The sequence below is a fragment of the Lissotriton helveticus genome, chromosome 2_1, assembly GCF_964261635.1.
Source record: "Lissotriton helveticus chromosome 2_1, aLisHel1.1, whole genome shotgun sequence".
NCBI classification, from domain to species: Eukaryota; Metazoa; Chordata; class Amphibia; order Caudata; family Salamandridae; genus Lissotriton; species Lissotriton helveticus.
This window is the reverse complement of record NC_136059.1, coordinates 1997018216-1997043168: the sequence shown is the minus strand read 5'-3', so window position 1 is coordinate 1997043168 and position 24953 is coordinate 1997018216. Positions and strand designations below refer to the sequence as shown.

The following is a 24953-nucleotide window of genomic DNA, read 5'->3' as shown; positions in this document are numbered from 1 at the left end:
CATATATCTCCTTGGCAATGCCAGCATCACCCAATGGGGGTAAGGTGCAAGTTTCCATCAGGAGAATCTTTCCCTCGAAGATTTTCATGCATGCTGGTTAAGGCAGAATCCATTCAAGTAATTTTAATTACATCTATTAGAGGATGCAAGTGGGTCGAAGCACCTACAGACAGGGGGAACATAATCGCCATGACAAGCATAAGATGCTACAGGTCCCAGGTCTAGAGAGGAGCGCACTGAGCATCTTCCACAAATGTAGGGTTCGTCCCCTATCCTCTGTTTCTGTTGTATGTGGACAGGAGTCTCTTTTAACAGAGGACAATATCAGGTATGCATGGATGGTGTAGACAGTCCAGGGATTGAGGCAGAGCTTTTTGGGATTACCAATCAAGCTTAGTCTCTCCCTTGGGCACACCACTCCTCAAAGGAAGCCTGTCTCCTTTTGCAATAAGAGATACAATAAATAACAGTGAAAGGGTCTTGAGTGAAAACGTCTAACACTCTTTGGCATCTTAAGTAACATTCTATAAGAAGAAAAGAAGGAGAACCTACATCATGGGCTGGTGATAAATCATACACCTTTTAACAGGTAGGTGGTAATATGACTTCGACAAGGTGAGCATCTAGAAGGGCTGGCAGTGACAACCTGAGCTTGCAATAGGTTGAGCTTCCTTGGGGACTCAGATAGCACAAGACATTCGTATAGTCAGGATAGAGCTGATGAGATTCTCATATACCTAATTGATGTTGTATAACTGAGCCCGCAGTGGCCCTTGAAGCTGAATCCCTTACAGAGCTATCAGGTAACTTGACCATGCTTTTCTGCTCCATTTCCTACAAAATAATTGTTGAAGTAAGGGTGCTGAATATCGCAACTTGATCTTTTTTTTACCAAAATGAAGGAGTGTGTGAGTTTTGTACTCTCGCAGAGAAGAGACCTGACCAAATAAATATACATTTCCAGCTTTACCAAATAAGCCACATTTTGTGATACATTGTTTGAAGACGAAGAGCAAATACATCTTGTCTAAAACCCAAAAGAGCATGACAGTTCATGATTTCTAACTGGTATTCTCATCCATGATTTCATCCTGACACTAGTGTGGTGGGTCCACAGAGACAAGCAAGAAGCATTCCAAATGTTCCAAATATTTCTAGTGCACATTTTAACCAGAGGGCCAACTAGCGGATATCTTAATGGCTACAACTGAATCAGCTGATTTGACCTTTAAAAAATGCAATTTTAAAATGATAAATGAGATGGCTTTTAGAGTCCTTGATAACTTTAAAGCTAAAATCTTAGATGCCTACGTATCTCAACACAGAATTGCGACTTTTTACAGTGTTACAATAAAAGTCAGATTTCTCTGCAAGACACGGAGGCAATCAGAGAACGCACATCTACCTTATGCGACATACATGCACACCCAGGACTCCCTCAATGTGCTACATTTTCTGTCTACACACAACCGTATGGTGCATAAAAATATGTTTGGAAGGTGGACTATGGCGTCAACATTTTTAAATGGAAGTAATATGTCAAAAAACAAAACAGTGCTGTATTGCACATTTGTAAAAGTTCACACTACGGGGAGAACTAAAGCTACGTTGTGGTTCCACATTCACAAAGAAAATTGGTTTGAGCATCTCTGCATTTCATGGAAGATGTGAGATTGGTCAAGTGATCTGGAAGATGGGGAATTGTGAAGAGCATCTATCAAAGAGGAGGACCATGGCCAGGAAGCAACGGTTGGAGGAGGTACACATCATATGTTGTCTTGTTGTTTTAAGTTAAGAGGATCACAGTTTGCCTCTGGGAATTTTAGGGGGGAAAAACTGGAAGAAAGGTCATGCTGCTGGTGGACGAGGTAAAAGAAGAGAAGTTTAAAACGTGCTTCAGTACACTTGACAGATGTTAGACTTTCATTATGGTAGAAGAGAAAATCAGGAGTTCTTCACTCAACACACATCCTTTTTAGGTCTCGAACCTGGCGATTACAGCGCGAAAGCGCGGTCTCGCCTGCGAGACGTATAGTCACCGGCTCTGCCTCTCAGGAGATAGGAGATGGGCACTCGCATCCAGAATCGGATCAGGTCGCGCCTGAAACATAAGCGCCTGCACACACACACACACACACACACACGCACAACCCCTTCCCCATCACCCACCCCCCCCACTCAGCGGGCTCTTTCCGCTACAGGCTCCGTCACTCCACCGCATCAGCGTACCACACTGGTTGTCCCTCTCTCCCTCGTCAGCAGGTCAGTGTCGGCAGCAAGCGGGGCTCTCCACGAGCATGGGAGTCCCGCTAGCTCACACGCTCACTTCCGGTTGGCTTCACGGGCACAGGAGCGCGGGGTAGGCTCCCGTCTGCTTCCTGTCTATTTGCGGCCCGCCCCCGTCCCAACACAGGTTGCCTGGCTGCGGCGGTGAGTTTGTAAATTAATGTGCTTGCAGCATGGCGCCTGGTTTAATGTTTTTAAAAAAAATTGATTTAATGTGCACGGGTGCTGAGGCGGATGTCGAACTAGCAGACATACGCAATGGCTGTATTTTTTCACTGAAGAAGCAAGGTATGAAACAACACATTTATTCTGTAGTAGATGATCCATTGGCACTTATGCCGCCCAAAGGCAAAGAGGAGACTCATGGCCACGGGGCTAGGTAGAGATAGTTGGCACTTCATCAAGGCTCCATACCAGACAAGTGAGAAGGATAACGGTCAAAGTCCCTGCTGCAGATATCGGAGTGAAACCTGTAAGTCACTCGTTACTGTCCCTGTATCATAATTTAGCGTGTCTGACCTGTTGTAGGACACTAACTCAGTGCAACGTTTAGGCAACAGATGTCAGCCTAATCTAGCTGCTGGTGAATGCTGGGTGTGTGTGGCCCACTCATTCAGTTCTTGCTTTCTAACCTAACACACATTGCATGCTGGGGTTTTGGAACCCCTCAAAGCTGTACGCCATAAGTCACACAGTGCGAGCAATGATTGGCAATAAAGTTGAATGATTGACGCTGTCACACAAAAGCGGCAGCTCTGTCAGGGCAGGACACTCCGGCAGGTTACTACCCTGGCCTCGGAGATCTGCTTGAGATCTACAAAAACACAGTTTCTCATTATTTTTTTTTTTAATGGGACTTTTGATCGAGACTTTGCGACTTCCAAAGTGTTTGCTTGAACATGTTAGCAAAACCTAGCTCGACGGATACATTATCATGATTTTAGTAGCGCTATGAGCAAACAAATACCGTGGCAACAGGCGCTATACAAAAAAGGCATTGTTAGTCTTGAACAATAGAAGCTATCCGCAGTCATGAGAGCAAAAAATGATTTATGCTATTTTGATTTTTTTAGGAATGGGTGGGTCAGAAACTAGAGGACAAAGAGAGATGGGAGGAGACAGGCTATAAGAGGCGGGGAGAGGGAGGTGAAATCAAGGGAAGTGGTCAGAGAAGGGTAAAATGGATTTAGGATGAGAAAAAAAGACAAAAAAAGGAAGGAGCGTGGAGTCAGCAGGAAGTGGGAAAGGGGTGGAAAGCCTTGCAGAAAAAAAAGTAAAGTCATCTTTGAAGGGAAAAAGCAGGCTGTCAGCAGCAGGGCCAGCTGGCGCCCATCTGTGGGAGGCTGAAATTTATTTTTCGTTTTTTTTTTGCTGATAAGGTGTATTATTTCGTTTACTCTTTGGATCTGGGTCTCTCGGAAAGAGGAAGGCACCAGGTGACCTTCAGTATAACTTGAGATGAACCAGACGACTAAGCAGAGCTCTTTGAAATGTCACTGGGAAGACCAAATCACGCATATTTACGCAGAAATAAGTTACACCCACTTAAACGAACATTCGCAAAGCCAACAGGTCTTACCTATGCGAAATGTATTGGCTTTCTCCGTGACATTAGCCAGGCTCTACTTGGCTGAATTGTAGAAAAATAGCGCTTTGATGAAGCCAACGCTGTCCACGAGGGACAGTGATCTGTTTTCTTAGTATGGGAGTATTCTCTGCCTTCACACAAAAACATGCATTTGCAATGCAATAGGTCTCGCATTATTAAAGTTTGAGCTTTTGGTGTTGCATTATTATTAGCAATGCCAATAGCTCAAACTGTAATAATGCGAGACATATTGCATTGCAAATGCTTGTTACTGTAATTGTTTCTGCTGTGAATATCTGAGCAGCAAACCTACAGCGAGAGCAAGCAAAAGTAAAGTAAAGTAAAGGAAAAAGGTGTGCTTACCCCATTTTCCCTACTCGTTGCATGTGGTCCATAGGTATCTTCAGCACCTAGGACTTGAATGTTAACTCCACTGTAATCATCAAACCCAAGTTGTTCAAACATGAGGCGAGTCCTGTAAAACATTAGCCCAAAACATTACAAAGGTACATGTGAGAACATAAGTCTATACAACACAAAAAGAAACAGAAGCAGCTGTGTAGAGAGCTGCCCAGACTTATCACTTAGACTCCTGTCAGCACAGAGATGGGTAAGAAAAAGGGCATACAGTGCAGTATAGGGACTTATGGAACTCTACTTCTTTCAGTCAAGAGTCTATTTTGCTACAACACTATGCATCAAACACCCACACTATGCTAGAGGGATAGGAACCAGCTAAAGGAAAGGTGAGTCATTAACTATTCACACAAGGCAACGTACAAGTACCCTTGATAAACGCTTCTTCACTCCCTGTGCACTGGCTTCCCAATGGTTCATATACTAACGAAACAACTCTTGTCTGACCTAAAAAAAAAATTAAGCGGCCTCCAATGGGCTCATACTCAAGGCAGATCCACAGCACAAAGCTTAACAACAACCAATTATTCAATTATTTTTGCATAGCTATTTTGTATATGTTGTTTGTACCAGTTCAATCTGGACAAAATTGTACATTTGATTCAGATTTTTTTTAATAAAAAGGATAAACACCATATAATATTTGACAAGAGGAAAACAACATTGTGTGCATGGGGGTTTATCCTAAAGAGAAAAAAGTAAAGTGACATACAAAATTCAATAAATAACATCATAGGAATTGACTGTAACCCCACTAACAACCATCAAGCAGTCACTCTCACCAGTCAAAACATTCTCACACATGCAGCACACTCACACACGAAAATGAAATTCTGTGAGAAACTTTTTTTGTCATATGACATACACTCTTTACGATTATATGGTTTGATTTAATCTCGAGAATATCCAATGGTGTGTTGTCTTAGCAAGGTTTCCCTATGGTTGGTCAACGCACGTTTGTAACTGAACTAACATCCACTATATAGTCGGTCTCCACCATCCAACCCATGCGTGCTGGAGCAGGTTGGAGAGGCCATGCGCATTTGATTGCAGACAAGCAAGATACTCCGATATCACACACTGTTTCTTGAGAATATGTTGTAACAACTAGATTGGCATTGGGATAGTGCAGAGACTCAGATGGATGAGTGACTTCTTGGCATACACTAAAAGGAGCTGGATACTGTTGTACCTCTAAGACGCATTAAGAACGTTCTATCCTGAATTACATGATACTTTGTTACTCTGCCTGGTTCCAACAAGCTACCACTCTACATTGAGATTCATGAAGGTCTTCTCAGTGTACAAAAGAACCCCCGTCCACCCCGGTGATTTACCTCTCAATCAATATGGTCCTGATGAAGGTGGTTGTAATTCCTATCCACCAAAACGTGCGTTGACTGACCATATGGGACTCCTTCCTAAGGCAACACACCACTGGAAATTCTACAGATTAAGTTATACCATATAATCGTAAAAGAGTGTATTTCATATGATAAAAACAGAAGTTTCCCACGGAGTGTGCTGCGCGTGCAAGTATGTTTTGACTGGTGAGAGTGACTGCTTGATGGTTGTTAGTGGGGTTACAATCAATTCCTATGACGTTATTTATCGAATTTAGTATGTCACTTTACATTTTCTCTTTGTTTTGCTCTTATGAAATATTATATGGTGTTTATCCTTTTTTATAAATAAAATGTGAATCAAATGTACAATTCTGTTCAGATTGAACTGGTATGAACAAAATATACAAAAAGCTATATAAAAAATAATTGAAAAATAATTTTTACTAAAAAAACAAAAATATATATTTTTTAATAATTGGTTGTTGTTCAGCTTTGTGCTGTGGATCTGCCTTGAGTACGAGCCCATTGGAGGCCGCTTCAAAAGAAGTTTAGGTCAGACAAGAGTTTTTTTGTTAGTATTTGTTTTCTCCTCCTTACTCTTGGACCTTGACATTTGTATAGGGGTACCTTTCTTTATATGTTTCCCATTGGTTCATAACACCCTGCAGTGATTCAGTCATGGTGTTCACATCAACACAGCTGAAGAGTGGTGAGGTCGGACTGTGAATCCAGATGACTGACATCTCAGTACCTCGAGGTATGTCTCCACTTAGACATGTTTTCTCCGTCAGGCAGACATTTAGTTCCCTCACAAGAGCAATCAGAGAACACACATCCACATTATGCGACATAAATGCACACTCAGGCCTCCCTCAATGTGCCACCTTTTCTGTTATGGAAACAACCTTGGTTTATATTCCTCAATAGGCAGCTGTTCTATGACACTTTGCAAGGATTATTAGGACTTTTGTCCATGCAATCCCAGGCCTGGTAATTATTTAAAATCTCATTTGGAGAGCACATAAACTCATAAAACACTTTTATGTGTGAAAAAAAGCATTCCAACACAGCAACTGAAAGAAGGTGCACCTCTCAAAAAAAGTCAGGGATTCTCTGGAGAGCCCGCTTCTCGGAAACGTTCAGATTTAGGAAGTGGTTACAATTGGCAAGTGTTCTAATTGCTGGCACAAGGGGTTTCTAGTGGAGACTCGTTTGTTCTTTGGTTAGGTAAAAGGCACATTAGACCATTCTTTTCCTTTTTTGGTATTGTGTCAAACATTTTATCACTGTTGTTTATGTTGATGAACTGAAATGTCAGTTATTTTTTTATGGTGTTTGAAACTGCATAAGACAGAGCAGACATTTTTCGGACACAGCTCTCGAAAATCTGTCTTAGAGAATTACCTTCTCGATAAACGTTTTCTCGCACTGATAGGATGTTTAAGACTAACTAATATGGCAATTCTCGTGCAGTTTCTTTATGTTTACAAAATATCCCAATAGTCATCCCCAAGTCCTTTTTTAAGTTTCTACATGTAATCCTCAAGGCCAATGAGGCAGCTAGGATCCAGTTGGAGATACCAGTTAAAGGCAGCTAGGATCCAGTTGGACATACTCACCAGTTAAAGGAGGAAGGGGTGACATTACCTGCATTCAATGAAAACTGTTCGGCATCCTATCTACAACTAGATGTTCTATGATGCCACTACACCAGCTTACAAAGGCTTCTGGTCTTCATGACCAAGGCACAAATTAACAAGTGATTAGAGAATTGCCTACTCACCAACTGGCATAAGATATAAGGTAACCAGTCTTCTGTGTATCTTTCTACCATCTGGGACAACCCTAATTCGCAAACTGCAGGCATGGAAAAGGAGGGAACCAAATCTCATTCAGAACACAGACTTCGACTTCTAGCTTGGACCCTTTGGCACCCCCTTGGATTGGGATATTGCAACATCGTTACTCCTGTCATACCACCACCTCCTTAAACATATCCTGGTCCAATATTGAGCACACCAGCTATATCCATCTAACCACTAACCACTGTTGTCCTGCAAATACTCTCTAATTAGGAAGATAGCTGTAAAAAATATTATGCTGTGCCAGACAATCTGCCTGGAATCTCTCTGGGTCCAGTTGGACTTCCGCAGCAGATGGGACAATCTATCACCGTCAGATATCCCTGTCGGAATAAGTGGCATGCAGAAACGCAGCCAATCTGGCATCTCCATACAACAGAGACAGGCTACTCCAGTAACACGCCCTTCGCAGTGTAAGCATCATACCAGTTAAACTCCATGTGGTAGACTATTACTTAGACAAATTATATTGCTGGTCTGCTCAGATCAGCACGTCATCGTATGACCACAGACTGCCCAGAGGCGAAGCAACTCTGGACTGGAATTGTAGAGACTACTCCATCTCCTCCTCTGTCTAGCGGGGGACCGTGGCACCTCCCGGATGGGTGACTGATGTCACTTACGGATCTGGCCATTATCCTGTCCAACTCTGCTTCCACATAACTGTTGGTGCTTATGGCGTACCCTTGTCTTGTTTTATGCAACACATCCTTTTTAGATGTGTATCTTTCTTAATTTATATCTACTATGTGCTCTTCCCACAATGGTGTCATGCAGGTAACATTCCTTGCAGCAGTGTCTGTGGTTTTCACCCCGGTCTGCTCATGGTGCGTACTCTTGTGTATGTGTCCGGCTTGCCAGAGCCCAATTTTTGCCGGTTGCCTACCTGGTGATGCATACTTCACATCTGGGCTGCTCACGCCATCCTACAGGGGGATTCCCCTCTACTTAGTGAGGTTCTAGCATCCACACTGTATGCTGCCGTGTATTTCTGTCTTCCACTTGACTATCTCGTTTACTGTGGTTCTGTTCTGGGTGCTTCTGCTTGTTGCGGTCAGCCTCTCACATATGTTTGTGAAACAGCGATTGCGTAGTGGAGTGTCTTATATTCTAGTAATTTACGTGTTGCTATATTTTATAAGTAGATTTCCTTTGGTTCACTGTATATTGAATGTTATTTGTCACATTAACACTGAGGAACACAGAAAGGAATATTTTTGTTACTATCTTGCCATTTCCAGTCCTTTCTGGTTTACCTGGGTAACTCTCTCTTTTTGGAGTATTATGTTCTGGTAATGCCGGCACATTCTGGCCATAGGTCGGCATCCAGTCACTGCTGCTCCACGTATCTTAGCCGGTGCAGGTTCGGCACTGCTTTTTTCCACTGTCGTGCCTACTCGACCGGTATGCACTGACTCTGTCATACTGTTTTGTTCTCTCTCTGGGTCTTGCTTCTGGTCGACGCCTCTGCTCCTGCGGTTCCTTCGGAACTAGGTTCAGTTCGTCTTCTTTACAATGCCATGCACTTTCACTTCCGCAGCAACATTCTGGTTCTTTGAGCTGTTCTTTGGCGGTTCATGGTGCATTTGCCTCCCATTGTTTTCCTCTCTTTTCAGAGCTTCATCGTCTGGTGTTGGCGGCACTGGCATTGCTGTCCCCACTGTGTTTCATCACTTTGTTGATGGCTAAGTTCTTCTGGAACTTGGTGGGGTTTGGTCGCAGACCTGCCTCCTCTATGGGTATGGCTTTGGCATCTATTTGAAGTTAAGGAATCTGCGACTAGATGTCTCTATCAGAAGGACGAGTTATTTACCTTCGGTGACGATGTATCTGGTAGAGACACAGTCTAGCCACAGATTCCATAACGCCCGGCCATCCCCCTAATTCTGTGAAGAGCTTTTTCAGGATGGGTTTCCCGAATTCGCCTTCCTTAAGATGGCTTTGTCTTACTGCGGGGTGAGGTTTTGACTTCACACCTAGACGGGATGCTTTATTCTGTTTTGCTTGCTTTGCTCCACCCATTCTCGTGATTGGGTGGTATGCTCGTGTGTCGTTTTACATCCCTACGCCCTGGGTTGTCCAGTGTGAGGTCTGTTCATGTTCACCCCCCTCTCCTCCTCTTTCTCCATTGGCCTTGAGGTCTCTTCCTTCCCCTGTAGTCCACTGGTTTGAAGTCGACTGGCTCTGCCTCAGGGGGTACAAGGTCCCTTTCTGGTACTGAATTGTGGTGGATTGTCAATGCTCATGTGTACCGGACTTGTTGCCCTTCACAGTTTAAGTTATGGTTGCAGACTTCCTTTCGTCTGTTCTGATGTTTTTCAATTCTTTTTCTGCCTCAGGGGAGGGTTTAGCCTCTGCTTTTGTGGGGTTGCTTCTCAGAGCGGTACTCTGCTCTTTCCTTCATTATTTTTCAGTATACCATGCTTGGCACTGTACTTTATGGTGCTGTTTTTCACCAATCACTTTCTTTTCTTTTCATCTTTTTCGCACACTGTTGCCATACTCTCACAGTTTTTGCTGGTGGCTCCGCGTTGTAGCGTAGAAAAGTTTCTCTGACGAAAACTGACGTCAGCGCCGGGGGGCTTATATGGCTCCACTGACGTCACGTCTGTGGACGACATCAGGGCAGAGCCCTGTGGTGCCGCCCCCAGCATGCAGAGGTGCTGCTGCGGAAAGTTTTCTGGATCCAGTCTGATGCCTGGGGATATTCTAAGTTAAGGAATCTGCGGCTTGACTGTGTCCCTACCAGATACATCGTTACCGAAGGTATGTAACTCGTCCTTTAATGCCCATCATCCCTGATGTAGAAAATCCCTATCCCTATTTCGTACCTGAAACAATCCTAACATATGTCTAAATAGCTTCAATGGCAATTGAACACTCATAATCCCCTATGCTGAACAAAGTTATGCTCATTTTCCTTCAACATTTACTAAATAATAGTATCATGTACCTGTAAGACCCTTTAAACCCCACCATCCCCATGTAAAAGTAACAGTCAGTGCTAATTACATGTAATTGCAATAATTCATCCAATAATCTCTCTTTCATAATGTACATTGTATATCCAGTACCAACATAAACAACTGCATTGCAGCTGTGCGTGACCCATCAATGTAACAGTTAAATCAGCATATCCAGATGGCTAGATGTCTCTATCATATTGGCTTTTACATATACATGCCACTGTATGTACATGAATACTGTAAGGAAATGGTAATAGCTATTTCACTCATAGGAGATTATGAGCTTTAAACAGCAGTTGAATACATTTCTCCCTATATTATAATGGTCCTGCTAGGAAAATTGGAGTAGATAATGTTTACATGGGATGAAAGGCTGCTACATACCCTGGGCACAGCATTTTACGTAGCTCACTTGGGATAATGGCCATAATGATTTCTACGTGGGGGATGAATGGTGTTAAATGGCTATAACAAATGCCTGCCATTGTACTGTAGTGACTTGTGTTGAAGAAATGGGCATACATATTTTTTACATGGGGATGATGGGGTTTATATGGCTGGTACATACACCTGGTACAGTTACTTAATACGTTTTGAAGGTAAATGGGAATAACTTTACTCTGCATGGAGGATTATGGGGGTTACATGACCACTGAATATATTTAGGACTGTATTAGGATAGTTCCAGCTGGAAATAGAGTTAGGGATTTTATACATTGGGGATTATGGGCTTTATATGGCTTTTACATATACCTGCCATTGTATTTTCATGATTATTGTGAGGAAATGGTAACAGCTATTTTACTTACAGGGAATTATGGGCTTTAAGCAGCTATTGAATACATTTTCCCCAGTTCCCCTAATTCATAATGGTCCTGTCAGGAAAATGGGAATATACAATGTTTACATGGGGTGGCATGGGGGATAAATGGCTGCTCCATATCCTGGGCACTGTATTTTATGTAGTCGTCTTAGGAAAATGGCCATGATGAGTACTGAATAAAACCATTAAAACAAGTCCTGAAAGGTAAACAAAAACAAATGCTGAAGAGAGTTAACTTTCACTTTGTACATGTAAGCATTAAATTACACTGCCACCGGTGGACACTTAAGTGAATGCATCCCATCATCCCCAATGATCCTTTTAGTACATTCCCATGAATGACGTTCAGGGGTATGATGGGCTTTCAGGGTTCAGGTGATGGATGGTGTGTGGGGATGTTTATTTTGTTTTAGGTTTCATGGATGGGAGAGTGCTTTTTAGGTTTCGACTTTTGGCGAGGGGCGAAGCCACTCCCAGTCGAAATCTGTTGTTTTTAGTAGTGAGGTTAGGACAGCCTCTGTTTCCAATTGGCTAGCTCCATAAATGGAGGCTAGCCATTGGGAGGCAGAGGCTGTCAATCGCGCTTTCTCTCGAAAACGCGATTCGGGGGCGTTTCTGGTGCTTTTTTTAAGCCCCGCCCCTTTGTCCCGGGCCGCGCTGCGATTGGCTGCCGGCCCGGGACACCCCCGTGACGTCATTCCCGGGCCGCGCTGTGATTGGCTGCCGGCCCGGGACACCCCCGTGACGTCAGCCAATCACAGCGCGGCCCGGGACCTGACTTGTCTCTCCTGTCGTCTCCGTTTGCCCTATGTCCCGTTGTTTTCGTCAACCCTATTTCGGAGTTTCTGGTAAGTGATGGTACCGGTGAGTTCAGGCTCCGTCCATAGCCCCCCCCCCAGGACTGCCCCTTCCCGCCCCCCCCCCACCCCTCACTCTTTCCCCCGTTAGGACGCGAATCGGGGGCGTTCCCGTGCGTTTTTTTAAGTCCCGCCCCGTTTTTCCATCATCCGCCCCTATAGGAAAGGGGAGCGTCCCTCCTCATTTTTACTTTCAATCTCACCCATCATACCTCGTGCAACCCTGTCCTTTTTAGTGCTGTATTGGCATAACGGGGACTTGGGTCATAGCCCTGTTAGCCCCCCTTCCCCCCTCCCAACCACCACCCCGGGTATGATTGAGTCTGCAAACACCATATATGACAGCAGCAGCATACTGCATATCAGTATATTGCCGCCATCTGTGCTCCAATGCGTGCTTCACTGCTCGAGATGCATAGGTGCAGACAACCAGGGCATACCCAAGCTGTAAATGCACGTGTGCGCAAAAAGCAGAAGTGCCTGTGTGTACCTCACTTTAAAGGAGCACACCCTCACAGTTTGTTGTGTATCTTAGTTAAAATGTTTTGCGTCCTGGAGTGGAAGCTGTGCCGCCAGGCTTTCGCCTGTCCCTGCATTAAACCTTTTTTGGATCAATACGGCGTAATCGCATCATTACACAGTTGCTGCAATAATTAAGTGCCGCATGCAAAACACGACGGACAGACGGGGATGAAGGTCAGCGGAAGCAAAGTAACCACAGGGTTGGAGTATCAAGGAGCCCACGTGCATGTTTTATTTCACGGGGTCAATTCACTTTAAAGGGGAATGCCCCTATATGGCCACTCCACCGTCTCGATGTCAAAGTCCCATTAATATATCTATCTGACAGAGGAAATTGTGCTCTACCATCACAGGATGTTGAATGTCACAGGGACTCGAACTTGGTTCTACAGTTCCAAAGCCGCCTCTTCTCCGACAATATTCCCAACATTCTTGCATTGCATTAAACGCATCTGCTGTCTGTCTCTTGATCAATAGACACCACCTTTCCGGCTCAGCCTAAATACAGACAAGCATACTCATCATGCCAACGTCAGGATATCCAGTTTGTCGTGGAGTATGGCAGCCCTTACTGCATCACACCCCCACGGTGAGTGACTGCAGCAGCAACGCTCCTCCAATCACTCATTCGCCTTCGCCTGTTATCCTAATACAGTACTCCTCTGCCTGTGGACGAAGCACTATACAAGTGCATACATTTCGTCCATCTACATATCGCATCCTAAAGACAAGATGCATTAAATACTGGATTAAACAAAACACCGAGCAGATCAAATAACTTTTTCAGTGCACCCTTACGATTGCCGCCGTGAACAAAGATAAATAAATCGCACAGGTACCGGTGAGTTCAGGCTCCGTCCATAGCCCCCCCCCACCCCCCCAGGACCTCCCCTTCCCGCCCCCCCCCTCCCCGCTGTCCGTGTGCCCGTGCTGTTTTTCCCGTCCTTCCCTCCCCCCCCCCCCCCCCCCCAGGACTGCCCCGTCCGAAGAGAGGAGAGCGAGCCAGGGAGCGGATTGCCAGACTGGATGCTGCCTGCTCTCCCGCCGGTGAGTGCCTGTTCATTCGTTCCGTCTTCGGATATCTCATTTGTTTCTTGCTGCTGGGACGTGGCTTTTTTATTTCTCCTTGTCTTTATATCAAGGCTTCTCTTTCACCCATCCACCTTTCCTTACCTCTTGCCATCTTATGTCTGTTTCACAAACTCCGCCTCCCATGTATGCTTTGTCTCTTTCCCTACAGCCATCTCATCCGCTTTCTCCTTTCCTCTCCCCTCCTCTGCTTCCACTTCATCCCTCTATCCTTATCTGTACGTATCTTCCCTTCCCTTTACCCTTGTCTCGTTTCCTCCGTCGCCCCTCTTCTCTACAGTTTTTCTCTCTCACACTTACCCTCTTTTCTATATAGTTTTCCTTCATGTTCTCTTCACCACCACTACTACATCATGTGCCTAACCGTCCAACTGTCTCCACTCTCCCTAATTCCCTTTAACTTGACCCTTTTCTCTCCCTCGACTCTTCATTGTCATAAACATAAGGTCGAGATGGCAGTAGATGAAAGCACCCATGTAGTAGTATGTCCCCGGCTTGGGTCATCTATTTTTGTACCACGCCTTGTCAACTCTGCTCCTCTCCGACCTAGAAGGTGTGACACAGGTGCACCAGGTTTCTGCTGGCTGAGGGTACTGATACTGGCCCTATGGCCAGTACTTTAATAAGGCGAGGTAAGCTTATTGTTAGAGGACAGGGAGCACTCCAGAGTCAAACCTTCATTTTGCCCGGAGCGCTAAACATTCATGCCTCGTTCCCGAGTATCCCATTTCCGAGGTGAGTACTCTCACCAAGCTGACTTCATTCAGGTGGCCTAATTGGCAGCTGTTTCTAGTTTTTGGTATTCAGCATGATGTGCAATTACCCCCTTGTGGTGTGCCCAGCAGCCAGATAAAAAGCACATGGTGACCATTATTGTGTGTTTGAGTCACATTAAGTAGATTCTTGCCTCAACGAACTATAATTAGTACTCCTGTCCTGTCAGAACCCGGAACGTTGTCTAGATTACATTTCTGGTTGTGTCTCTGCCTTTGACTCAGTACCGCACTCTACTCACTTTCGACTAGGTTTATACCTCACAAGTATGTACAAATATACATTGTGGAGCAATTAAATCCCATGTGTGTCCATCCCCCAAACTTCACTAAACCGATGTAACTTTATAAGGAGTCTCTTTTTAGAGCTGGCTTGACAGCACAGCTGTCTCATTACCTCATGTAATTAACATAAAAGAGTTACAAGAAACACTACTTAGAGAGGAGCTTTGGCCCTGCCTAAATGTTGGTTATCTTCAATACAGGATATGACTGGGCAGATGTGTTCTTTCACTACAAAAGAGTGCTTAAATTGCACTTTATGCCGTATTGGAAAGCCTAGGCCTCAAGTTCGTTATGGGGATAAACAATTTATGCCATGTTAGATGCCCAGGATCTGGTAATCTTGGAACCTTAAAACAAAGGCAATGGAATTGAAAGGCTTTTACGGGTGGCTTGTTATTCCACTGTTGTCAAGCCTGTAGATGAGTGTTTCCAATTTCCTATCGAAAAATGATGTCTGATGCCATAGATTAAATCTGTTTATTATGAAATGGTTTGACAAATGCAGTAGTCTAACATTTCTTATGAAAAGCATAAGGTTAAGCTAACAGGTCTTTAAGGGTGGCTTTTTGTTACATTGTGGTAAAGTCTGCAGAAGTATTTTGGAACATGGAATCTCACACATTACAATAGTCAGCAAGAGTTTTGGTGTTTAGCCTCGTCTGACAAGCCCCCCTGAGTAGATTTTCATTGTGATAATCCAATTTTATGCATGTGATTTAGCTTTGTGTGTATATTAATCCAATTTTTATGGTCCGGCTTGTCATATTTAGCTATTTTCCAGGCTCTTGTAGTCAGAAAAATGTATTAAAAACATGCATCCATATACATTTCGAGAGGGGCCATGGAGCATTCCTTTTCGTTGGTCAGTCTGTTCTAATATCACTCACATTCTGTTTGTGACGTGTTAGCATATAGAATGTGACAATGGGTCAGCCCACTTCTGCCATTGATTCTCATGGCCTGTGAGTGACTGCAAGGCGGGGGAGATCGTGGCCGCCCTGCTGGCCCTGTCGGGCTGGGTGCTGGTCTGCTCCACGCTGCCCACCGACTACTAGAAGGTGTCGAGCATCGACGGCACAGTCATCACCACGGCCACCTTCTGGTCCAACTTGTGGAAGACCTGCATCACCGACTCCACCGGCATCTCAAACTGCAAGGATTTCCCGTCCATGCTGGCCCTGGAGGGTGCGTCCTGACCGGGGGGGGGGGCTGTGTGTGTGTCTGTGTATGTGGCTCTGTGTATGTGTGTGTGTTGCTCTGTGTGTGGCTCTGTAGGTATGTATGTGTGTGGGACTCTGTGTGGGTCTGTGTGTTTGTGTGTGGCATTTGCGAGAGATTAAGCTATTGGCATTGTAAATGACAGTGCCATTTATTTATCTGTTTTCAAAACCAACACATACATAAAAATGTTGTCATTTACAATGCCAATAGCTCTAACTTTTTCAAAGGCGAAACCGTTGCATTGTAAATGCTTGTTAAGGTTCTGTGATGGGTAGAGTTTTGGGGTGTGAAGGCTTTTTAGTGTTTGGGAATGGGTGGAGTTTAGGGTGGTGTGGGGATTTAAGGGTTTAGGAATAGCTGGAATTTATATGTAGAAAAGCTTTTTAGGGGTCAGAGATGAGGGAATTTAGGTGTGGTGAGTGGATTTAGGAGTCATGAATGGGTAGTTTTTGGGGGGAGGGGTTATGGTTCAAGGATGAGTCGAGTGTAGGCGTTGTGCAGGATTTTAAGGAATCAGGGGAGGGTGTGGGTTTTGGCATAGAAATGGGTTTTCAGGTTTCAGGACTGGGTGGAGTTTAGTAGTAGTGAGGGGGTTTTAAGTTAAGCAATGTGTATAGTTAATGAGTAGGAAGGACTTTAAGGTTCAGGGATGGGTGGAGTTTTAGGGTCGTAAACGGGTGGAGTTTATGCGTGGGTGGCCTTTTTACGGAGTAGAGATGGATGGCATTTAGGTGTAGTAAGGGACCAGAGAATTAAAAGCATCCAAATGAATTGCTTAACAATGTAAAATATATAAATCCAAAATACTGTTCCCTGATGTAAATTGAAATACACTCCTTCCACAAAAATATTTTTGAACGCAAGACCTACAATCATTTGATTTCTACCTTAAACAATAAGTATGCAGAAACCAATTTTGAAAAAAAAAAGCCTTTCTATGAATTGGTTTCTATGAATGTGACACTCTCAGTAACAATTTATCACATTAACTCTGCGAACTTATGCACCACACAACATCACTTAGCCAGGGGTCAGAAATTCGTATCTCCCAATGCCAATGACATCTAAGTTTCTTACAAAGGCAGGAAGTTTAAATTCATATTTTGTCTGAAAGACAGTCTTACGGTAATCATATACACAGCTATTCAACTCTGTTGGTCACAGTCAGATAATAAGTTGCTCTGAGCAGTTTATTGGCAGCGAAAGGGTCAGAGCAAAAGCTCGGACCTGATTTTCATTTCCCCAGAGCAGAGTAACAACATGATGGAGTGGAGCTCAAAGTTGCAACTCTGTATAGAACATCCACAGCACTGTCAAGAAAGAGGCTTTTTGGCAGACAAATACTGATAATTCATGTGAAAGAGTTAGTGGGTGGGTGAGTGGGTGAAAGGAGAGATGGATGTGTGGGTGAAAGGGAGGATGGATGTGTAAGTGTGGCTGGCTAGATGGATGGATGAATGCGTGAAAGGATGGGTGCAAGGATGGATGAGTGAAAGGGATAATGGATGGATGATGGATGTGTTGATGAGGGAAAGGCTGAATAGATGGATGGGTTACAGGGTGGATGGATTAGTGAGCGAGAGGATGGATAAGTGAAAGGGTAAACGAATGGATGGGTGGAAGGACGGGTGAGTGTGTGAAAGGAGGGATGGATAAGTGAAAGGGAGATGGTAGATGAAATGAAAGGGAGATGGTAGATGAAATGAAAGGGAGGGTGGATAGATGGAATGAAAGGGTGGATGGGTGAGCAAAAGGATGGATGGGTGGATGTACAGATGGCTGAAATGGATTGATGAATATGTTTGGTTATGGGTGGGTGGGTGGATGGATGAGCAGAATGGTGAATGGTGAAAGGCTGATGGATGAAAGAATAAATGTAAAGGTGAAATGGTAGATACCAGTGGGTGAATGAAATGATGAATAGATAGATGCTTGGATGAGAGAGACAATAGAGCTCCTCTGGAGAGGGTTGCAATGGCTTTCTTCTCCTTCTTGTTGGCATAAGAGCTTTGGTTCAAATTGGGGGGTATTTTAATTTTCCGGTTACTCACTTGGCTAGCACTATGCTCCTTTATCTAACTGGGGCTTAACAGATGGGCATGGTGTTTGCCAGCGTGTTCTTCCAAGCCAGCCAGTAGTTATTGTTTTCAAACAGCCCACGTTGCCAAAGTAGTTCCTGTCACTGAACAAAACTAATTTGTGTGCTGCTATGCTCCTTGTAAAAGAGCAGAATGCTGTCACACACAGTGAAGCCAGTCGTTAGATAGAGATAGAAATTTAATAAAAACAAAAGGTGTTGGTTAACACCAAACTTAATTAGGGGCTCAATGATATTCCTACAAAATATTTGTGAACTGCATTTTAGCATACGCAAATATGAATGCGTAGTTTTGCCCCTGCGAAAATCTGTAGAGTGTTTACAAGTTCACTTTTCCTCCAATTACATTTTTCTCAACCCTGGAAGAAATGTTACCTCTGCCGTTGTCAGAAGTAAATTTCTAACCTTTCACAGTATGGGAAAAGGTTAGAGAAGAGCTGGTGGAAACCTACAAAACATGCAAGTTAGTCGTTTTGCACAGACTCAAAAAGGCATTCCAACCCTGGAGCTATTGCTTACTGCTACCTCCAACCCCAGGTAGATCTGCAGAAAGGTGGCAAAAATAAGGAAATTGTTAGTATTCAAATCTGTCTTTACTATGAGCCTGTTATAATCAGAAAGGCTATTATCAGAGCTCTTCAATAATGGTATTGATGCCATTATTTGACGATGCACTACGTGGCACTAAAGGGACAAGTGGATTTTGTTATAGGATAAGTAGATAATTCCATACAGCTGCTTTACTAATAAAACTTGCCAGTGCCATAAATTGAAAGGAAGCTGTTCTTTTTTTATAGAGGAAAAAAAGCAAGGCCCTGTGAATCAGCTACCTCTAAAACGTACTTGTTTTTTCCAGCCTTTAAAAGCCACACCCAAAAGTTGTTTTCCTTGCAAAATATACTAATCATCCCTAAGCTACCTTTTATTTTGTTGCACAAATTGTTTACTTGCGCAACAATTATACTCTCTTTGAGCATCTGATGGTGGTCAAGGTGACAATTTTGAGTCAACTGGATAATTGCAACGCACACTTTTTTGGGCTCTGCCACTGGACTTTTGAGAAGGCTCCAGTGGATTTAAAATGCGGCAGCCAAGTTGGCCTTGGGTCTTCCACCTTCATCGACCATGAACAATTCTTGCATTGGCGGCCAGTTGTTAAAAGGATTTGATTCAAATCCGTGTGTTGTGTACATTGAGCCTTTTATGATATGGGGCCAAATTACCTCAAGACAGACGACATTTGTGCATTATTCCCCAAGTTGTAATTTAAGATCAACTGATATTTCCCTACTGGTGGTACCCCAGTTCAAGTGGATACACCTAAGCGGTAGGTTCTTTACAGCCACAGCCGCTAAACACTGAAATTGTCTTCCAGTAACACGGAGTAAAACTCGTCATCTCCTACGCAATTTTTAAGGCTTCAAAAAACCTGGCTGTATTTGCAATCGTTTTCTCATACAGGTACTCAGTGCCAGGACACATGGATAGGTAGTCGAGTGCTTCAAAAATGTATTAACATAATAGGGGCAGGACTGCTGGTGGTCTAAAATATCCAAGTCCGGCTACACTTATTTTACCCACTGCAGCTCTGGTCTTAGAAAAGCCCTGAGGCATAGCATATAAAACATCGGTACTCACAGACTTTCTCTCGGGGGCCAAATTTACAGTGTGGTTTGTGTCTGAGGGCCGCACTGGTAGGGGCAGGGTCAGTGGGGGAGGGGGCGGGGCTAGATCAAGAAAAAAAACTGTGACCATGAGGTTGAACACAGGTCCCTGCAGCGGACGCCTTCGTCCACTGAGCCACCAGACCCGGCATATACACATCTCTCTCTCTCTTTCTCTCTCTATCTCTCTCTCTGTCTCCCTCCCTCTATCTCTCTCTCCCTCTGTCTCCCTTACTCGGTCTCACTCTCCCTCAGTTGGTCTCCCTTTCCCTCCCTCCCTCACCCCATCTCCCTTTCCCTCCCTCCCTTTCTCTCCCTCGCTCTGTCTCCCTTTCCCTCCCTCCCTATCTCTCCCTTTCCCTTCGTCCCTTTCCCTCCCTCCCTTTCTCTCCCTCACTTTGTCTCCCTTTCTCTCCCTCACTCTGTCTCCCTTTCCCTCCCTCCCTTTCTCTTCCTGACTGTCTCCCTTTCCTCGCTCCCCATCTCTCTCTTTCCCTCCCTCCCCCTCCCTCCCTCTCCCTTTCCCTCTCTCCCTTTCCCTCAATCCCTTTCTCTGCCTTTCCCTCTCCCTCACCCTCCCTCTCTCTCCCTTACCCTCCCTCTCTCTCCCTTACCCTCCCTCTCTCTCCCTCCTTTTCTCTCCCTTTCCCTCTCTCCCTCTCTCTCCCTTTCCCTCCCTCCCTTTCTCTCCCTCCCTTTCCTTCCCTTTCTCTACCTTTCTCTCCCTCCCTTTCTCTCCCTTTCCCTCCTTCCCTTTCTCTCCCTCCTTATCTCTCCCTTTCCCTCCCTCCCTTTCTCTCCCTTTCCCTCCCTCCCTTTCTCCCCCTTTCCCTCCCTCTCTCTCTCCCTTTCCCTCCCTCCCTTTCTCTCCCTTTCCCTCCCTCACTTCCTCTCCTTTCCCCTCCCTCTTTCCCTCCCTCACTTTCTCCCCTTTTCCCTCCCTTTCCCTCCCTCCCTCCCTTGCTCTCCCTTTCCCTCCCTCTCTCTCCCTTACTCTCCCTCTCTCTCCTTTACTCTCCCTCTCTCTCCCTTTCCCTCCCTCTCCCTTTCCCTTCCTCCCCCTTTCCCTCCCTCCCTTTCTCTCCCTTTCCCTCCCTCCCTTTCCCTCCCTCCCTCTCCCTCCCTTACCCTCCCTCTCGCTCTCCCTTTCCCTCCCTCTCTTTCCCTTTCCCGCCCTCCCTCTCCCTCCCTTTCTCTCCCTTTCCCTCTCCCTCCCTCCCTTTCTCTCCCGCTCACTTTCTCTCCCTCCCTCTCCCTTTCTCTTCCTGACTGTCTCCCTTTCCTCGCTCCCTATCTCTCCCTTTCCCTCCCTCCCCCTCCCTCTCCCTTTCCCTCCCTCCCTTTCCCTCTCTCCCTTTCCCTCAATCCCTTTCTCTGCCTTTCCCTCTCTCCCTCTCCCTCACCCTCCCTCTCTCTCCCTTACCCTCCCTCTCTCTCCCTCCTTTTCTCTCCCTTTCCCTCCCTCCCTTTCTCTCCCTTTCCCTCCCTCCCTTTCTCTCCCTCCCTTTCTCTACCTTTCTCTCCCTTTCCCTCCTTCCCTTTCTCTCCCTCCTTATCTCTCCCTTTCCCTCCCTCCCTTTCTCTCCCTTTCCCTCCCCCCCTTTCTCTCCCTTTCCCTCCCTCTCCCTTTCCCTCCCTCCCTTTCTCTCCCTTTCCCTTTCCCTCCCTCACTTCCTCTCCTTTCCCCTCCCTCTCTTTCCCTCCCTCCCTTTCTCCCCGTTTCCCTCCCTTTCCCTCCCTCCCTCCCTTGCTCTCCCTTTCCCTCCCTCTCTCTCCCTTACTCTCCCTCTCTCTCCTTTACTCTCCCTCTCTCTCCCTTTCCCTCCCTCTCTCTCCCTTTCCCTCCCTCCCTCTCCCTTTCCCTCCCTCCCTTTCTCTCCCTTTCCGTCCCTCCCTCTCTCTCTCACTTTCTCTCCCTTTCCCTCCCTCCCTCTCCCTCCCTTACCCTCCCTCTCGCTCTCCCTTTCCCTCCCTCTCTTTCCCGCCCTCCCTCTCCCTCCCTTTCTCTCCCTTTCCCTCTCCCTCCCTCCCTCTCTCCCGCTCACTTTCTCTCCCTCCCTCTCCCTTACCCACTCTCTCTCTCCCTTACCCTCCCACTCTCTCCCTTTCCCTCCCTCTCTCTCCCTTTCCCTCCCTCTCCCTTTCCCTCCCTCCCTTTCTCTCCCTCCCTTTCTCTCCCTCTCCCTCCCTTTCTCTCCCTCTCCCTCTCACTTTCTCTCCCTCCCTTTCTCTCCCTTTCCCTCCCTCCCTTTCTCTCCCTCCCTTTCTCTCCCTTTCCTTTCCTTCCCTCCCTTACCCTCACTTTCTCTCCCTTTCCCTCCCTCCCTTTCTCTCTCTTTCCCTCCCCCCTTTCTCTAACTTTCCCTCCCTTTCTGTCCCTCCCTTTCTCTCCTTCCCTCTCCCTCTGTCTCCCTCTGTCATCTCACCCTGCGTGTGCCCAGGCTGAGACAGCTTCCCCATCCCCAACGCGCGCACACAGCCGCACCCAAGCACTTCACAGGTCTTTAAAAGACCATTTCTATGTTAATGAGGCTTTGTTGTATGTCACCTCTTCGCCCCTGGAGGTCCACTCTATCACTGGTCGCCCGGCCCCCACAGAGCAGCAGAGTCTCTCAGACTCGCGCTGCGGCAACCAGCAGTGTTTGCAGTGGCAGTGTAAAACATGGGGTACGATGTCTGAAAGGTCCGCGGGCCGTCAAGGAAGTACCCATGATATAAAACATTCAGTTTGGAGCCAGTCCCAGATATTCACTCTTTTTGGACAGAACTTCTGACTGCAGGGACCAAGTTTACATATCCTCACCTCTGTAAAGCCTGGTGCAGTCAGGGACACATTGGCTGACTTCCCAAATGGTGAAGTTTCCACAATATAAATTCCCTGGGAGTTTATTTGTTTGCAAATCCCTATTTATCATGTATAGAATAAATCAGTTATCTTCATGTAGCTTACAAAAATACCCTCTTGTGAGCAATATAATAGTCCCGAAACTGCCTTAACACAACTCCGAATGCAAAGTGCTCTTGGATTAAAAGTGAGGTTGGGCGAAGATGTCCTTCAAGGAAGATGTGAGAAAGCTTAGCAGCTATGCCATACACCGGATTCCCTCTCAATATCCCCCACTCGCGGTGGCCTCAATCTCAAAAAACATTATATATATTTATATATATATATATATATATATATATTATCCGAACAGTGGGTAATGGGAAGAGCAGAACGCACAAGGTTAATTCGATGTTAAACATAAAAAACTAAAGAAAGAACTGAAGAGAAGGACTTGTCGGGGCATTCATCAACGTTTGCAATGAATGACGGACCTTGCAGTCCGGGAATGTTTTCCACTGAACCGAAGGATAACATTCAAACACTGACGAAATATTTGCACTGTTGCCTCAAAAATGGTTAAGAAAGGTTGCCAAATACCCGGAGGTTTGTGACATTTGCAACGTGAAAAGTGAAGTTATTCAAAATCTGCTTTGAACTCGATCTACAAGTCCTTCTTCGCTCTTTGATAAATTAAATGTACTTAAGCCTTGCTCATCTGTTCTCCCGGGATGCATATGATTAAGATCTGTTGAGGTCGAAACCGGTAATGCTGTTTCCTGCTGAATAAAAGCGGTTCCTACGATATCCGACTGGTGGGCTTGATTTCTGCGCTGCAAACTGCGTGAAATATTTTTGCTATATACAGGCGGTGACGTTGCCAACAAGCCCCGACCTGCTAGGCTGGGTTTCCACTTGTCGAAATTTCTCTGCTGGTTATGGACACATTCATAAGGGAGACCCGCCAGCTGCACACGGAATGAGAAGGATGGATTGTGCCGAGTGAGCACCACCGGAGCATACAGGAGGCGCTGCCACTGATCTTTGGGAGGTCTGCGGGCCCGTGATATCTTGCCACTCCAGTGTGTAGTCAAGGTTTGTGGGAGACTGTACTCCTACACAGTCGGACCCAGGGAGCCTACAATCACCAGGATGCCACACTGTTTATCCGAACAGTGGGTAATGGGAGGAGCAGTGCGCACAAGGTTAATTCGATGTTAAACATAAAAAACTAAAGCAAGAACTGAAGAGAAGGGACTTGTCGGGGCATTCATCAACGTTTGCAATGAATGAAGGACCTTGCAGTCCGGAAATGTTTTCAACTGAACCGAAGAATAACATTTAAACACTGACGAAATATTTGCACTGTTGCCTCAAAAATGGTTAAGAAAGGTTGCCAAATACCCGGAGGTTTGTGACATTTGCAACGTGAAATGTGAAGTTATTCAAATAATCTGCTTTGAACTCGATCTACAAGTCCTTCTTCGCTCTTTGATAAATGAATTGTACTTAAGCCTTGCTCACCTGTTCTCCCGGGATGCATATGATTAAGACCGGTTGAGGTCGAAACCGGTAATGCTGTTTCCTGCTGAATAAAAGCGGTTCCTACGATATCCGACTGGTGGGCTTGATTTCTGCGCTGCAAACTGCGTGAAATATTTTTGATATATATATTACCTACTGGCGGTCGCCAGTAGGTATATATAGTTAGGACCTAGTTACCATAGGAAATCTGCAACATTCTATTGGGAATAACTTTGGCATCGATTGAGGAAATTGCGTGCAATTTTCCAAAATTTTGGCCAGCTCAGTTCTGCTCCTTCCCTGAAAGTTTTGGGGGGATTCGTCAAGCGGGGGCCGAGAAAAAAGGGGGGTCCCAAAACGTGTTTTCCCCCATGTTAATTTCCATAGGACGATTAGACACGGCTACAGCCCGAACGGCTGAACGGAATTACACCAAACTTGGCAAAATGGTAGGGACTGGTATGCAGAAGTGCCTTTTCTATATTTGGTGAAAATCCCTCCAGTAGTTCCTGAGAAAATCAAAAGAGAAAAAATATATATATCTATAGCAGCTTACTGTAAGCTTACTGTAAGCTTACCTTTCCGAGCACGAGCTGAATGCTAATTGGCTGTCAACTGTCTGTCAACACTCCAAACCAGAAAGTGTTGGCAGCCATCTTGTGCCTCAGTAGACTGAGGCACAGGAAAGCAGAAAAACAAACGTGTAGAACTCAATAAGGGGGCAGGGTAGAAGCACCCTGACCCCCTAGGCCTGCTCAGGGGGTCCCACAAGGACCCCCCAGGCCCAAATAATTTTTTTTTTTATTAA

General features: G+C 45.4%; 1 protein-coding gene across 1 annotated transcript in view; it reads right to left on the bottom strand.

The window, feature by feature from the left end:
• Positions 1–24953, bottom strand: part of LOC144819000 (uncharacterized) — a 752739-nt gene that overhangs the window by 306906 nt on the left and 420880 nt on the right. Inside the window, exon 12 of the mRNA XM_078676962.1 lies at positions 4238–4349. Within this exon, the coding sequence (XP_078533088.1) occupies positions 4238–4349 (112 nt within the window). The remainder of the gene's footprint in view (positions 1–4237; positions 4350–24953) is intronic.